This window comes from Hakea prostrata, chromosome 10 (genome assembly GCF_041222555.1).
Source record: "Hakea prostrata isolate BN-2017 chromosome 10, UWA_Hpros_2, whole genome shotgun sequence".
Taxonomy (NCBI): domain Eukaryota; kingdom Viridiplantae; phylum Streptophyta; class Magnoliopsida; order Proteales; family Proteaceae; genus Hakea; species Hakea prostrata.
Genome location: NC_142609.1, coordinates 13,716,983 through 13,734,520, shown reverse-complemented (window position 1 = coordinate 13,734,520; position 17,538 = coordinate 13,716,983). Strand labels below are relative to the sequence as shown.

The 17,538-nt window shown below is 37.5% G+C and overlaps 2 protein-coding genes across 3 annotated transcripts; one reads left to right on the top strand and one right to left on the bottom strand.

The window, feature by feature from the left end:
• Positions 1-2,065: 2,065 nt before the first annotated feature.
• LOC149002017 (uncharacterized) lies at positions 2,066-7,466 on the top strand. 2 transcript variants are annotated; one of them, XM_089137049.1, is made up of 6 exons: positions 2,066-2,283; positions 3,042-3,445; positions 3,643-3,922; positions 4,572-4,703; positions 4,796-4,950; positions 6,773-7,466. In XM_089137049.1, exons 1-6 carry the CDS (start codon positions 2,269-2,271, stop codon positions 7,047-7,049), a joined length of 1,263 nt encoding a protein of 420 aa, XP_088993175.1. In that variant the 5' UTR covers positions 2,066-2,268; the 3' UTR covers positions 7,050-7,466. The 2 variants fall into 2 exon arrangements, with proteins under 2 accessions (XP_088993175.1, XP_088993174.1); XM_089137048.1 differs by having other exon boundaries at positions 3,640-3,922; positions 6,773-7,462.
• Positions 7,467-10,977: 3,511 nt separating this feature from the next.
• Positions 10,978-15,672, bottom strand: LOC149002016 (18.1 kDa class I heat shock protein-like). Its single transcript, XM_089137050.1, has 2 exons — positions 15,598-15,672; positions 10,978-11,568 (listed from the first exon to the last, which is right to left on the bottom strand). The coding sequence occupies exon 2, from the start codon at positions 11,554-11,556 to the stop codon at positions 11,122-11,124; it is 435 nt and encodes a 144-aa protein (XP_088993176.1). The 5' UTR covers positions 11,557-11,568; positions 15,598-15,672; the 3' UTR covers positions 10,978-11,121.
• Positions 15,673-17,538: the final 1,866 nt, after the last annotated feature.

The following is a 17,538-nucleotide window of genomic DNA, read 5'->3' as shown; positions in this document are numbered from 1 at the left end:
ACGGTTAAGGATTGAAAGAATGTTGATTGCTGGATTGGAATGAGCCAGGTGTCAAAAATCTAATGGTAAACTGAATCAAACTGGAGTGTGTTAATACGAAACGGATAAAAATCCCAGAAGGCCTAGCTACCTTCAAGAAAGGTATAGAAAATACAATGTATACACAACAACCTCTTATTGTAAAAATATGAGTGATATAGCTTGAGAAATGAAAGAGTTTGGATCCTCTATCCATTAGACACCTCTCTACCAAGTCCACCTCCAAGTTTCAACAAAATGAATAAAAAAAAGATAATTCAAGTTAAGGGTGTCAATTAGTACGGTTTTAGTAATTTGGTACGGTACTGACTTTCAATATCGAAAACCAGAACTGTACCTTACCGAATTTACACAATATGGTACGGTTTCAGTATTTGCAAAAACGGTATGGTACTGTTTCAATATGAAATCAATGCAAGAAAACGGTTTTAACAAGGTATATAGTGTAGTCTAATTTCAAAATCAAAGAACCCATTCCATTTATATTGTTGGTTTATTAAGATCTTATGTTCTAAAGGAAAGTCCTTATTGTCCAAAGTGGCAATATATGTGCTTATGACCGTAGGAACATGAAAGATAATTCAATGCTTTTTATATGTATCATCAAATATCTGATAATTAAAAAAGACTATAATTCAAAATAAGATTTTTATTGGATCACTGTGAATATGATCTTTAATGTAACAACTTGTAGGTTGAATTGGAAGAGTGGTTTCACGGTAGGATTGGAGAATAGGAGTTTAGACACCAAAGAACCTCTAATAGCATGTACTTCAAAAATCAAGAGGCTATTTAGCTTACTTGACTTGAAACATCAAACAAAGAATACTTAATGTGGACTTTAAACACTAGATGATTTTCTCATATACTAGAATGCACTTTCTAATTGCATAATTATATATAATAGCCTCTATTTGATATGATATACGGTTTAATACGGTACATATTGTTTTATACAAATTCGATATAGTTTCATAACATACCACACGATACATATTATTTTATACAAATTCGATAGAGTTTTATAATATATTGTAGTATGTTCATCAAAACCGATACCATATTGAACCAAATTTTGAACAGTGTAGTTTTAGACGGTGCAGTTTAATACAGTTGACCGGTTTCAATACACAAACAACACCCTTATCCCAAGTAGACCCCATGTGGACCCATCTCTTCATGTGTGATGAAGAGGTGTGAAGAGATTGCAGGCGTATACTTCGATGGTCAGAATCTAGACTAGAAATGAACGGTATAGACAATCATTTCTAAAAGAAAGATTCCTATCGAACAACCTGATCTCTACCTGACGTTCATGAAGATGATTAGAATTCAGAGAGTCACAGTCTAAAACTTACACCCTGGGGTCCACCGTCCACACGGTTTTGTGGCTCACATTTTCTGGGTGTTCTAGAAGTCAAACTGTGACGCGTCACTTGCTAGCCACAAGCACCAAAGCCATGTGCATGAGTGCCACGTGTCATATAAAATATCTATTTACGACATCTATAAAGGGCCATCAGTCAAAAGACTAGGCGGCAAAGAAAACCCCGAAACTGAAAAACCAGTAGAGCTCCAGACCGTGACGTACGTACGACCAACCCTTCCTGTGTAAGACTAGAGAGACTCAACGAGAACCGCAAAATGGAAATGGGTCTGTTGAGATTAGCTGCTTGGGTGTGCGTGCACGGAGAGTAACTGTTGTACGTACACGGTAGTTAATCAACTTGTCTAGATGACAGCTCATGCATCTCTGTGCACGGAGACAAATCAAGTGCCGCAGTCACCTGATGATGCCCACGGGGAATAACTGAAAAACCCCAGGTGCATATTTGTCATTTTACAGGCCCACTCTGTGCCAGCCTTTTTCAGGACATATTTGCCACGTGTATGAATATGAGAAGAGATTCAGATGGAGGGCTCTGAGCCACGAACTCCAATTTCCAATTTGCTGTTGCTTCTCAGCCGCAAGCTTAGACGACACTTTCTACCAAAAATAAAAATAAAAAACTCAGAAGACACCATAAGACATTTCTTTTGCAACTTCCCTTCTCTGCCAAGACTCTGTTTTGTCACTCTTCTCTGTTGCAAAATACATTCAACAGCGAGCAGCGACGCCTCTTAGGATAATAGAAGCAATATAGCTTTATCTTCTCTGTGATTTGGGATTTCTTAGCTTCAATCAACCATATCCTTACTGGGAAAAGAACTGTATTCCCTTCATATGCAATGAATGTATCAGAGGTTTGTTCTTTATCTACTTCCTATCAGATTGGGTTCGCATTTAAGCTTGCGAAATGGGTCACAGAGCATTTTAACTTATGTTTGCTTGTTCTTGAAGAACTCTAGAGGACCTGACTTCCCATCTTTCTTTCATTTAAAGATTAAGGAGCTTTCTTTTGCCTATTTGTTCTTTCCCTTTACAGCTTTAATTTGAAATCTATGTTAGGTTGAAGTGATTCTTGGAGTTTGTTTGGGGCTACTGGCAATAAGTATGATACTGGAAATTCTGTTGCAGTGTTGTAGGAACATGAGGATAGTGTTCTGTGTGTAAATTTGGGTTTTTGGCATTGGAAAGGCACTGAAAGTTTGGTGTGTAGGGGTTCGAGCAGGGGGCTGAGGGATATTTGATCTGAATATAAGTTGTCTGCCATTAGCTTTCCTTGGTTTTATTGCTGAATGAGAGAGTTTATAATGATTTGGAACCATCTCTTTAATGGCTAATTTTGAAGGATGGGTTGTACCCCAAGTCCCTAATTAGTGGCAGTAAAGAAAGTTCTTTAAAGCCAGGGCATGAGAACCCGGTGTTGATGCTTTCGATTATGTTCATGTATTTGTTTCCTGTTTGTATTGTTAAGTTTTACATTGCACATCAGCACTACAAATTTCACATTTTTACATCTCTTGGCAACCGCTGAATGCAAGAACTCTGGCAGGGTATTTGCCCTGGTGAAAATCAAATTAGTATGGTAATGGTATTCCTTTGGTTATTTTCTTTTCAGATAGCTAACATGGATGACTATCTTGGAGTAGAAGCTGATAATTTTGCTGTTTCAAGACATCAAAGTTCATCAGTTAGATTTCCATCGCCAGACTATTTTTGTCAATGGGGAGTAGCTAATTCGGAGCATTTTGGGTCCCCCAATGAATTCTGCATTGGAGCAACAAATTTGATGAGCGATGAACTCAACTTTAATGGGAAAGACTCACCTGATGAAGTTGAGGCTGAAACCTCCATTCCTGGAGAATCATCCACTGCTTCAAGCTGGTGTGAAGGGTTTCCTTTCCTTTATTGCGGCCATATGCATTCAGAAGCTTCTCTAAATAGAACCAGAGATTTAACCAAGCTGCGAGATTACCAGCCTGATGGCACTGAAGAGAAAGATCAGACAGACGACATTTTCTTGTACAAGCGTTATCTCTGGAGTTCTTATGATACTTGATTTAATTCCTGTAGGATATTATGTAACTCACTGTGATGCTCTAACTTCTTATCTATGATAGCTTTACTAGTATATATCATTTTTTTTCCCTTCTTTTTCAATCTCAATAGAATGAATTATCTTGACTGTCAGTCTTCATATTGTTCTCTGGCTGCAGAAGATTTCTTGAAGAAACTTCACCTCATATGGAAGATCCATACAGATCTATCAGCTTGTATCCTGACATTGACTGCAGCACCATGCAATCGGAGTATCTGCTGAAAGACATGATAGTACATCCACAAAGTATGTCACTGGACACATCCACTATAAGCAGCTCAAAGGATCTTGATGGTAATGCAAACTGCCTTGCTTCTTCAGCAGATCAGCAGAGAGTGGAAAACATGCCAAATTTTATGCCTGCCAATTTGGGAAAAATGGAAGATTGCTCAACCACAAAGGTCAGATTTTCAGTTCATTGATAAGTTGGTGCAGCATTGTTATACTGACAAAGCACATAAATGATAAGTGTCTCAGAAGGTGTCATATAAGGGGCCTATTACCTCTCTTCAATCTTTGTTAAGGTGGCTCAGTTTTTCATAACGAGGCTAACATAAAACTAATTACTATTATGAGGATTATTGTGTGTTGGGTCCTTAGAAACTTTGGTGAATGATAGTAAAACATCTAACCTGAAAAAGAATCTGAACTGCCGCAGTACTGTAACGGTGGTCAGGATGCCTTTACTTACCTAGGCTATTTTGGAAGTCTCTACAAATGGTTTAAATTGTCCAGGCTTGGATGGAAATTTGGATCAAACTAATGCGGTTAAGGTTTTTAGTTAAACAGGAATCTAATTTTCTGAAGTTGTGGAATGTGATTTATTTGCATGCTCATCAAGATGATTATTGTTCCTTTCTTATGGAAAGAACAGCGCTATTTCTTCTTTTCTTTTCTTTTCTTTTTTTTTTTTTTTTTGGTGGGGGGGGGGGGGGGGGGAGGTGGATTCTTGACGATTCTAACTCTATTTTCGAATGTTCCATAAAATTTATCTTAGCACCATCTTTTAGACAACAAGGTCTTAATCTCAGTAATGGTTGTACCTATTAGGAACCAGCAGTTCCAAGATTGGTCTCAGCTGAACCAGACAGCCCTAACAATGGAGAGGGACATTTGAATGCCGGGAAATCTTTAGAGGAATCTGTGTTGCAGGAGCTTGAAGGTGCTATGGAACAGGTTAAGGTATGAATCCTGAAAAGCGAAGACTTCAACAATTCTGTTATTATTTGCATCTATACAGTAAATTGAATGATCCTTTGGTTTTTTTTGAGCAGTTGACCAAGGGAACACGCCTTTGCTTTCGAGATGCCCTTTACCGCCTTGCGAAAAGCTCAGAACAATCACAGCTACATGTAGGAAGTCGGCCTCAGAGTGGAGATATTTCTATTGAAAAACACTCTTCGCCACCAGTTCCTTGCAGAACTTCCAGGTACAGTTTATGACTTACTGTAGCCAGAAGATGTCCTTCAGTTTGTGACCAGCATATTTTATCAAGAAAGAGAATGACTTTAGATTTATGATAACAGGGTCTCAATTCGGAAGCTGTACTAGGACCCCCAAAAAAAAAATGCATGAGCAGAAGAAAGCTCTGACTAACCCAGAACTTGTTTATGAAGGATGACAGTCAGGCAGGTTCTGGGAGCATGTCATCAATAACATACTTGGTCCTCTTAGACATTTCTCAACCTTAAACTTAACCCGCACTATGAACATCCATGAGGCTCACCAGTCTTTGATGTTTATAGAGGCTGTTACCTGTTGGGTTAAGTGGGTAACCAGAGATTTCATGTAGAATACCTGACTTATTCTACAGGTTCATGTTATATCCCAACCACATAGTCCAAGGTTAGCATCTTTAACCCACTGCATGATCATCACTACTGATATCTCTGAAAGGAGAACACCTTGTGATAGAATTTTTGGCAAGAGAAAAACCTAGAATCCAGAACATATTCCTCTTTAGAGTGTAAAGGCATCCAAGGACATGTCACTTTATTTTTCCTATGTTCAATCATCTTTGTTCCTTGTACTCATGAGGTGAAAAGTTATTAACCAGTTACATCCTTGGAGCTTTATTCTATATTGAAGTTGATTGGCTTTGCTTGTTAGCATCCATAAAGACAAGTGGCTATTTCCTGATCCAGAGGGATTTGGACAAAATTATATCTACAGTCTACTTCAACAACCAGTCTAACCCTTCTATTATCTCAAGAACAACTTCTCCCTACATATTCTCAAGCAGTCATTAGTTATTTAATTGGGGGACAAGCAATATTTAGTTAAATTACTGTTTTGAGGTATACCTACGTGTCTTTTTCAACTTTTTTAACCTGAAAGATCTTCATATTACGTAGTTTCATTAGTTGAGTTGCCCAGTTGACTGTTCTCACATTGGTGTTTCTAAATGATCCTTGTAGACTATAAGAATCCTTCTAGGGACTTAGTTCCTGTTTCTACCTCTAACTGAGAGAACTATGAGGAAAAAGCATTTTGTTTCCACCTAGCTGAAATAATATGTGGATAGTTCTACTAAACTCTACTCATCATTTACTACCTGTTTAGCTTCAGTGTCTCTCTACAATACCAAAATGCTGACCTGTTAGGGAAATAGTAACCCAACTTGGTTATCATTAACTTCCCAATAAATTAAGTTCTTTCCATTGAAACCTTTGGTCCTTGTCTAAATTAATTTTGTTAGTAGAAATAATGACATTCTTTCTACTTGTCAATAAATAGGAAAAAAGAAAAGGAGAAAAATGCCCATGTTAGTCTTGAGGAACTTCTTAGTGGGACTTTCACCTGGTCTCCCTTTATCTTTTATATTTCTTCCTTGGAGCAAGGGTCAAAGATACTAACTGCAAGGGAAAATCCCCATGTTTGAGTTTCAAGGGCAGCCACTTTGTGCAAGTATGCCAAAGTTCATGACTGACTCCAACCTCATCCATCCCAGCACATACACAAGCTGGCCCAGAATGGGTAATAACCATTATATTTCAGGTCAGTTTGGATGGAACTGGAGGTCGGTGCATAACAACTTGATCCAAAAACATTCTCTGTTAGTTCTACAAGACTTCTTTTCCTATGAATTGATATTTGCTCCATAATTTATTTGAAATTAACTGTATGCAGAAAATCATGCAAATGGGGTTCAATCTCTGGCATTAAAATCCTGATTTTCTTTAAGTTTCTTGTCATTCTGCAGACATAAGCTTCGATTTTTAATGTGTTCGATCTTTTGGACTCATTTTCAGGTTCCCAAGGGAGAATGCTGGAGACTATCAAACCAACACCATTGATAGGACCATTGAGAAGCTCATGTTTGAAAAGCTAGACTGTAACAGAAATGATCTTTCTTTTGATGAATCAGTGACTTTAAGCGAGGAGAATGTCATGATGGAAAACTCCTCCACGACCTATGGTTTGAACTGCACTCCGATACCTCCATATCCTCGTTGCTCACTGCTTCCTCAAGATGCTGGCACTTTTGTGTTTGGTGATGAGAGCAATACAATGGTTGGTTTTTATTGACATTTAAAATAGAATTAGTATCAGGTTTGGAATGTGATTGAAATATGAGTAGCTGTAAACCGAGACCTAGTTTTTTATCAGGTCATCACCCTGATAATAGAGGGTGGATGTTGGACATGAGGAATCTCTCATTTGATAACTTGTAAATACTTTTGATGAACTATAAGTTGAATCTAATTTAGGTTTCTATCTCAACCCTATGTTCTATGTTTTATTAAATTTTCCCCATAAGTTAATCAAATTTCAGCTTCTAGCTATTGGAGCCTTTTGATCATCTCCCCTGCAACTCATTTTCCTGTTATCTCCTATGGTATGCATTGATTTGGAACAATTATCCTTTTTGTAACAGTTTTCTTATAAGATCTCTCCAGTCTCTGGATTCTAGTGAGGACTATTCATTCAACAAATATGAGAGCTTTGGGTTTTTAACATCCAACAGGGGAGCTTGCTGGTAATGAAATAAAATTATAATGGAATTAGAATTTTAATGATATGAATTGAACAAAAGTGATTTTTAGCACAATTTCAAACACTATCTCAGTATCTCTACAATGCACAAACTCAAACTGCTAGAACACGAAGCTTTCCAAAAATCTTTATTTGATATATTATCTCATATTGTTGGGGGGGGGGGGGGGGAGAGGGGCGCAAACGATATACTAATGTATATTAAAGCAACATGAAGAACAATATGGATCAAATATTCAACAATAAAATTAGACCCACAAGAATTTTTTAATGAAGAAGAAACTCACAAGGGAAAAAATCACGGGGTTATTATCGGAGTCCATCCAAACTTTCACTATCATAATGGATACATAAGCAATATCTTATCTCGAGATTACACTAGAGGGACACAAAGTTGCAAACACATAATTAAAATGGAAATCACGAGAGCATGGAGAAAAAATTAACGAAATGGCTTCCTGTGAACTGTAGTAGAATGAAATTCTAACATTGGATGTGAAGAGTTGGGTGTCACGACCATTTTCTTTAAATTTCATTCGATTTCAACGACGTTTCACAGTCGGATTCGTCAGAGAAAAACCAAAAAATCCCTCTTTCTTCTTCCCCTTTTTGCTCTCTCTCCTTTTTTCCCCCCTCTTTTTCTCTTCTGTTGTGTGGCATTCACATGTCAAACTGAAAAGTGAATCACTAGGAAACCCTATTTTCTTTTGTTTCTTTTTTTTTTAATAAAATTTGGGCCCACATGGGCCATAGGCCACGGACCCAACAAATCTCCACCTCCGTGCCCACGAGGGAGGAAACCATAACTTGACTATTTATTCAGAATCCATGCGTGCAAGCTCCTTGCACACCTCAAACTTTTCTCAAATAACAACCTTTTGTTAACACATCAAAGGCATTCTTATCAGTGTGAATTTTCAAAATCCTCAACATCTCACCTTCCACCACATCACGTAACTAATGGTATCTCACATCAATGTACTATATGTAAAGTTCTTGTTCAAGTTTTAGCACTCTGTCACAATAAACTATATACTTGTCTTGCTTCAAACCCAATTCTTATTTGCCAGCTTCCTCATTAGAAAAACTTTATTTTTGATTGTTTTCCTCTCATAGAGGCTCGCTTACTTCTTCAAGAGTTCCATCATTTGTAACACATTAATGTCCAACTACTGTCAATTCGTGCCAATAATTTTTCTATTCAATTTTGTCCACTCAACCTTTGACCTATAAGGTAATTGTTTAATAACACCTTCAATAAGTTCGTACGAGTCTTTACAAAAATAAGAGATCTTCCATTATAGGCTTCTAAATCAATCAATTTCACTCATTAAACTTAGAGCAAATTGCACTGGCACCCCAAAATGGAGGCTTTAAAACACTGACACCCCACTTTATGTTTAAAAAACACAGACACCCCATTCATTAAACACACTAGTTCATTCTGTTAGTGAAACCATTAATTCACTGTTTATTCTTTTGTAATTCCAAAAATACCCTTATCAAAATTGAAGGAAAAAAAAAAGGCCATTAGATGGTTGACACGTATTCTTTCTCTCCTCTGCTTTACTCTCTCCATCTTCGGCTCCCATTTTCTCTGCCGTCTCCACAGCACCGCTCTTCCTCTCCTCTTTCTTGCTCCGGTCGATAATGGCACCTCCTTTGGTCACCATCATATTACATCGGTAAGACTTTCTTTTCACTCTTTTTTCTTCCCTTTCTAACAATTTTTGCTTCATTTAGTTACCCCATTAATTAATTCCTTCTGCCCTGATTTTCTTTTGCCTTTTCTTTTGAGAGGGGTGCTAAAATGGGTTCCTTCTGCAACTCTCCACTCTCCACTCTCCACGAGACTCCTCAACCCCCTAAAAACCCTCATGGCACCACGCCAGAATTTATGTTGTTATATGCGGGATAATGGCGGCATTTGGTGGTTTAATGTTTGGCTATGACATTGGAATTGCAGGTATTACATACTCTGTTCATGAGATAAAAGAAGGATTTTCTTTTAATTGATTAATGGGTTTCTTTTCAATATGCCAAAAAACTGAAAGCACACGAAGACAATTACGGCAATCCATCCCAATTGATGGAGGATTTCTTTGTGCTGTGCAGCGGTGCCTGCAATTATGCTTGCGGTGGGATCCATGGTATCACTGAAACAGCAACCCTTGTTTTATTGGGCGCGGAAGTTGGAACAAGGGAGTTCAACCCTAAATGAAAATCAGAGATTCTGCAAAGATCGATGTCGAATTCGATCAGATCGTTCATGCCTGTGAGGTGGCTTGGCAAGTGGAGAACCCATATGGTAAACTCATGAGACGTTCCCGCCGTCCTGCATTGGTGAATACCATTGCGTTTGCAAATCCAGACTCTTAATGGTATCTTGCTAACTTAATCTATACAGTTGGCTGGACTAGCTTCTGTTCCTTTTTTAGTATCGAGGTTTGTTTGAATTGAAACCTCTATCGCTGATTAACTATGAAGTTGTTGAATATTTGATGTCCCATTGATTCTTCATCTGCACAGATGAAAACAAGGGTCATTAGTTGAGTCCCGTGGCTGTGATAAGGCCCTTTTGAGTTGGACCAAGCAACGGTAAGGAGGAGAGGAAGGGCGGTGCAAATGGTGGAGACGGAGGAGAAAATGGTAGCGGAAGGTGGAGAGAGTGAAAGCAGAGGAGAGAATAGAACACATGTAAACCATCTAATGGCCTATTTTTTTTTCTCCTCAATTTTGATAAGGGTATTTTTGGAATTAAAAAAAAATACAATGAATTAATGGTTTCACTAACAGAATGGACTAGTGTGTTTAATGAATGGGGGTGTCTGTGTTTTTTAAACATAAAGTGGGGTGTCAGTGTTTTAAAGCCTCCATTTTGGGGTGCCAGTGCAATTTGCTCTTAAACTTAATCATTGTCTTCAATATACCTTTCATTTTAATTTACGCAATGCTCACAACTCCCAATATTTGGCTTTGGTATCACTTTGTTGAAGGCCAAATGATATACCAATGTAAATTGAAGTAATATGAACAGCAATAATGGATCAAATATTCAACAATCAAACCTCATCAGCCGCAGAAGAATTTTTTAACGTAAAAAAATCCCTGAAAAAAAAACCACAAGACTACTATTAAAATCTACGCAAACTTTCATTATCACCAAATAATAACAATAATGAATATACTATCAATATCTCAACTCTAAATAACACTAAAGAAATACAAAGCCACAAATACATCATTAAAAACAGAAATCACAAGAGCGTAGAGAAAAATTTAACAAAATAACTACTCGTAAATTGTGATGAAATGAAAATTTGACCGTTACATATTAAGAGTTAAGTGCAACCACTACTCCTTCAAATTTCACCTGTCAGATTTGCCAAGATAAAAAACCAAGAAAACCACTTTTCTTTTTCTTCCTCCCTTTCTGATCTCTCTCTCTCTCCTCCTCCGTTTCTGATTTTCTTTTTCTTCCTCCCGTTTCTCATCTCTCTCCCCTCTTTTTCTGTTCAGTTGTGCGGCACTCGCATTTCAAATCGAAAATTGAACTACCAAGGCCAAGCAACCCTATTGAACAGTGATAAGGGAATGAGAGCTTCTAGCCAGAGATTTCAATTGCCTTCACCTCTGGCATCTTCACTTGTTCTTTGGGCACGGTGACAGTCAGAACTCCATTCTCCATGGCAGCTTTCACTTGATCAAGCTTTGCATTCTCAGGCAACCTGAACCTACGTAGGAACTTACCACTGCTACGCTCGACAGGGTGCCACTGGTCGTTCTTCTCTTCCTGCTCCTTGCTCCTCTCTCCACTGATCTGAAGGACTCTACCTTCTTCCACTTCCACTTTCACTTCTTCCTTCTTAATCCCCGGAAGATCAGCTTTGAAGATATGGGCTTCTGGGGTCTCCTTCCAATCGATTCTGGCATTGGCAAACGCAGCTGTTTCGTTAGAGAACTGCGATCGAGGAACAGATAGGGAAGTTGAAAAGGGGAAGTTGCCGAATGGATCCCAGATATCCATTGAGAGCGACATTGCCAGCTGAGACTTAGGTGGCGTTTGGTTCCGCAATTCTGTTGAATCGGGTTCAGAATCATGTTTCTAGGGAATCATGAGTCTGTGGAAGTAGGTTCTGTAGAGTCATATTCTTAAAAAAAACCGTGTTTGGTTACCTTGATTCTAAAAGTGAATCTGTCAGAATTAGCATTTGGTTACCCTAATTCTGAAAGTGAATCTGTCTGAATTAGCATTTGGTTACCCTGATTCTGAAAGTGAATCTGTTTGTTATTTTATTTGATTAACCAAATAACATAACAATAATTTGTCAAAATTCAATACATCAACCATGAAATTATTGAGACACATTTTTGGTCAAGATTAAATATCAGTAATTAAACATTAAATTATTAGAACCCAGTTATATGTTCCAACTTCCAACTCAGAACAGTTGTTAACGAGTTCATCCTAAGCTCTTTGAACCCATGGTTGTTAGTAAGTTTTGGTGAAAGTGATGTCACTAGTAAGGTATTTGATCCTCTGGCATTAAAATGGTTTTTTTCTTGGCTTTTAATCCACAAACTTAAGCAATTAATTCAATCCAATGCATCAATCTTATTTACTTATAATTTGAAAGAAATTTGATGGCTACTTCTTGTAATACCCAAACAGAGAAAACTTTGATTAAAAAAAGGAATGCATAAATCATGATAGTTAGAAAGCATGCATTTCTAAATTTAGGTCATACCCAGACATTTAAATCATAACACCTATATTTCAAGCAGTAACTTTGAATCAGAAAATGTTTATGTTTGTTATTATGATCTTGGATTATCTGGATCCCACCTACTATCACAACCTTCAAGAATGGAAATTTTTGAACCATAAACAAGATTTGCTACACATAATTTATAAACTCTTTAGTTGTAATGTATGCATATCCCAGATTAATCTTCCAAGGGAAAAACATTAGCTTGCACAATGTACATGGCAAAAGGAAAGGTGGGTTTCCTCATTAGCACAGGATTCAGTAACCCAGCCATCTTTTTTCTTGTATGTTATTCAATGAGTCTAGTTGGTTAACAAGGAGAATACAATGTTCATATCAAACTCAATGTTCATAACAAACATCAAATCCAGACATTCCCACCAACTGTGGGATGACGAACCAAGGTGTCAAAACTGCAGGAATTCCAACTGTAACCCTACATGTCAACCGCCAAAATCTACATCAAGACATCAGTGTTGTCCAACTCCCATAAACCATTCCAGCCACCAAGCAAGCAGAACAACTGAAATCTCCATAAGAAAAAAGGCCACACAAATTTAACAAACAACAACAACAGAACATGAAGTAACACAAGACATTGAGAAATGCTATCTTCAATGTCATCTTCAGCCTTCAAAATCTGTGCAATGATGAAACTGCTATCTCAAACCCAATCAACACTTTCTCATTTCAGGCATGAAGGCAATGTAGGTCCATGGCAAACAACTGCAACCACAATATAAATGACAACCAACAGGATGACTATCAATGCGACCCTGCAAAAAAAGTATATAAACAATCAAGCAAATTAATCGGAAGTTGGCCAATGTAGCGACGAAAAAAATTCATTTCTCTTTTCACTTATACAATCTTTTGTTTTCTTGTTTTTTTTTCTTTTTTTGGCAGGGGTGGGGGGGTTGTATGTCACACACACACACACAGATTGCATCAGAGCTGAAAATAACCATCCATTTCCCTGGCATGCTTAACCTAATCTTGCATACAAGTAGGTTTATATATCATCTAATTCGATGGATAGAGACCATAAACCAGTATTTTTGTTTATGATGTGTCAAAAATGGGGATCTATAAGATCTAATAAGACACTAGAGAGGGAATCGATCTGGAAGCCAGCCATGTGTTGAAAATCAAATTTGATAAAGGCCCATCCTCCTCAACACAACATGATGCTTGGGACCCAGCTACATCTTCATCTTCATCCTCTTCACATCAGTTTTGGATAAAGATTTGAAAGCTTCAACAGGTGAACCAAACACTCTTGATTTTCTAATATCATGATTCCCTAGAACGAAGACATGCACACACAAAACCATGTTAGCAGAACAATGCATGTATGAATTTCATACTTCTGCTTGCTTCTCTTGGAACATATACACATGCGTGCACACATGCACACACACCATGAAAAGACAAAAGTGAATTGAAAACCACTTAAGCATAACACTGCATGTATGATTTTCACACTTCTAGTTGTTTCTCTTTGGAACATACACGCACACACAAAAAAGAAAGTGAATTGAAAACCACACAAGCATAACTGAATGAATTTCACACTTCTACTTGCTTCTCTATGGAACATATCAACAGCTTTCAGTAATAGCATTAGACCAAAACTCATTGAGTTGGCCCCCCATATTCAGGGAGTTAAAACAGTGAACTAATTCATCTTAGTCTCATCTCTTCTCCTCTCTCTCTCACAAAACTCCTTCTCATCCCCCCAGGAGTCTCTTCTTCTATCTACATTTACAGCCTGCCTAGATATCTCCTTCTTTACATCTTCTTCAATCCATCTCCACCAAACCTGCAGCTCAAACTTGACCCTTCATCTTCCATTCCTTTTAGACAGCTTAACAGCACTTAAACTTAGCTCCTTTTATTCCTCATCTCCTCCACATCACACCAGCTCCCTCCCTTACGTATCCCTCAAAGCCTGGTCTATTTGAACTTGATAATTCACCTCCCAATAGCCTGCAATTTCTCTTCATCTAAGGTCATTATCTGATCTTGAAACCTTGCCTTCTCCCAATGTCCTATCTCTAGCCTCCCTATAAACTAGATCTGATCTTTCAATTACCGATCTGAACCTTCCACCTACACCATGGGGGTCGCTTCAGATTTTATTTATATCTTAAGATTTCTTTACTTTTGTTCCCCCTCTTCTAACAAAACAAGTTTTTCAATTTTAACATGGCAGACGCTTTTTAAGAGACCAACCTTTAAACCTTCAAACACATCAAAGAAAAGAATCACGCTTTAAACTCATCAAAATCAAACAGATCTGAACTCATTACAACCACAACGAAAATTATTCAAAAAACAAAAAATCAAACATCGATCAACAACTCAATTCGAGCGCTACTTGATTAAATAAGAGATAAATCCAACCTATCAAAAACGATAACCTTGAATATAGATCAGAATCGAAGAAAAAAGAACAAGATAACGAATCGAAGCAAGACTCACCGACATTGAAGCTGGATTTTGGAGATGTTGAAAAGGATTGAAACTGAAATTGAAATGAGTAAACAAACCCTGGATACGCTAAGGGATACACGAGATTTCCTTTGCGTTTGAATGGCCTTCTAACACGACGTGACAATAGGATTAAGTCCTCAAAGATATTTATAAGACAACGATGCAGTTCTAATAACGATTTTGTTAACTGTGTGTGGCGATTTGGTTGAAGCAAGACCAGCGCCGAACAAGAAGAAGATGCAGGACCAGCGCCGAGATGTTGCAGAAGAAGAAGCTCGACACTGAACTTGCAATTCACCTCAACGATGGAGCACAAGGATGAGTTCCGTGACAGATGTTGATTTTGCAGAAGAAGAAGAACCTGCAACTCGCGATACGGCAGCAAGAGCTCAACGATGGAGCTGAACCAAAAGTCCACCAAAACAGAGGCAACGTTTTGTAGAAATGGGAAGAAGAAGAAGATAAGATCCCAGAATGGAAGCCAAATCACTCTCGCGATGGAGTCAAGGATGAGGTTCGCGTGATAATGGAGCTCGGACGGAAGAAGACCCTGCGACAAAGAGAACCCTTGACAAAATTTCCCGAAAATAGTGATTCTGTTTGAGTCTCTCAAATTTATACCACGGTTCGATTTGGTGAGTCTGTTTGGAAACCACCTCTTGCAGTGGATTCTCATTTTTAGGCTAAAAAGTGGATTCCGGGTGATTTTGGGAATTAGCTTCATTCCGACTCAATATTAAACCAAACACGAATTTTTTGTTGTACTCATGATTCCCTGGAATCTGATTCCAGGGAATTGCGGAACCAAACGCCACCTTAAGCTTTGTTAAATGGATTGAAATGAACTAGAGAGGTTTCTTTGCAAATTACTTGAATCTCTGTGTTTGAATCTCTGGATGTTGTAGATGAACGACATCAGTCCTGTATTTATATAACAGAGGAAAGAGAATTCCGAGAATTCCGGTACTTTCTCGGGGTTTCCTTCTGTTTCTGAAACAGAATAGGGGCCTCGATTTTTTGGGCCAAGAGCCCTAACGACCCAAATTTTTTTTTTTTGGGATGTACATAGGGGCTTTATTAAGCCAAGGATGGGGATATTAATATACCTCAGCAAGACTTGAACCCACGACCTCTTCACTAAGAGGTGTTGGTTTCAACCACTAGAATAGCTTTGCGTTGGCTGATTTCTTTAATTATAACGAGGATTTCAATTCGTTTTTTTTGTTATTTTATTAATTGCGACTTTCGTTTCAAAGTAAATTCTATTTTTTAGAAGTTAAAAACTTTTTTAATTATAATTTTTATTGATGAAACTTTATGTTTAAACCAACATAATTTAAGTAATTAAGGTACATTCCAATTACATGCATTTCACTATGGAGGTAGTTTTATCATTATATCATACTATTATTTAAAAAGAAAACTTGAAATAGTTGTGGTATGTTGATCGAAATCCTCTCTCTTCACAAAATCCAATTATTTTTATTATATTATAATTATAATCATATCATATCATATAATCATATAACTATATAAAAGTAAAACTATAAAGTAGTTAACTAGTTATGGACAATATTTCATTAGTCCAAAATGCCCTTCTCTCAAGGGAACATACCTCCTTGCAAAGTATTTCACACCCCTCAAAAATTTGGCCAAAGTGCCCTTTTGTGTAACCAATGTAACATCTCCCAACGGAACACGTCCTTTGAAAATATCACACCTCTTAAAAGCGTACGATTCCACCTATCCACCTCCTCTCCCTTTCCATCGCTAGCTCAATAGTCCGTGTTTCATGTTTGAAGAGGAATCTTTTTCAAATCTTGGAACTTGATTTCTTGCAAAATTATTAAATGATAAAAGGAGAGGAAGCAATGGATGTGGCATCCTTTGCTCAAACACTCGTTCTTTAATTAGCTTCCTAATATTTTTCTTACAATGCCTGAGTAAGGTACCGGTAGTATCATTTGGGAGATCTTGTTAATTATGAGGAATACAACAGCTTCAGACCTTGACACCAAAAGAAGTTGGATCCTTCATGGGAAGGACCATATATGAATATCAAGCAAGTAGGATTGGGCGCCTACGGGCTAAAGAATTCAACAACAGATTTAGAGTTAGAACGATCGTGGAATGCAAGAAATCTAAAGAAGTTTTATCCTTAATTACTCTATCCTATGTAGTTTTATCCTTAATTACTCTATCCTATGTATTCATGGTCGAGATTTTGCAATGCGACTTGAGCCAAGTTTTCAATGGAGTTATGAATTTTAGACCCAAACCTCTTTTGAATAGGGAGCGTGCGTGTATAACAGGAATAAGAATTCAAAAGGCTTCGATTATGCCCAATTAAGACCTTTTAACACTTAGATAAATTTTAAAAAATTTTCTAAGGAAAAGCTTCGGTTATGCCCGATTGAGACATTCCAACACTTACAGAAATTTTCAGAAATTTTGTAAGGAAAAGCTTCGGTTACACCCGATTGAGATCTTCTAACACAAAGAGAAAATTTTCAGAAATTTTATAAGGAAAGGCTTCAGCAATGCCTGAATGAAACCTTCTAATACTTAGAAAAAATTTCAAGATTTTCTAAAAGAAAAGTTGTGGCAACGCTTGACTAAGACTTCCTAGTACTTAGGAAAACAAGGCATAGATGAACCCGATTAAGATTTGCAAGTGTCTATCTCAAGTGATTTTCTCAAACTCAGTTACATTAGTTCGGGAAGAGAAAACTCTTAATACAAAAAGAAATTTCATT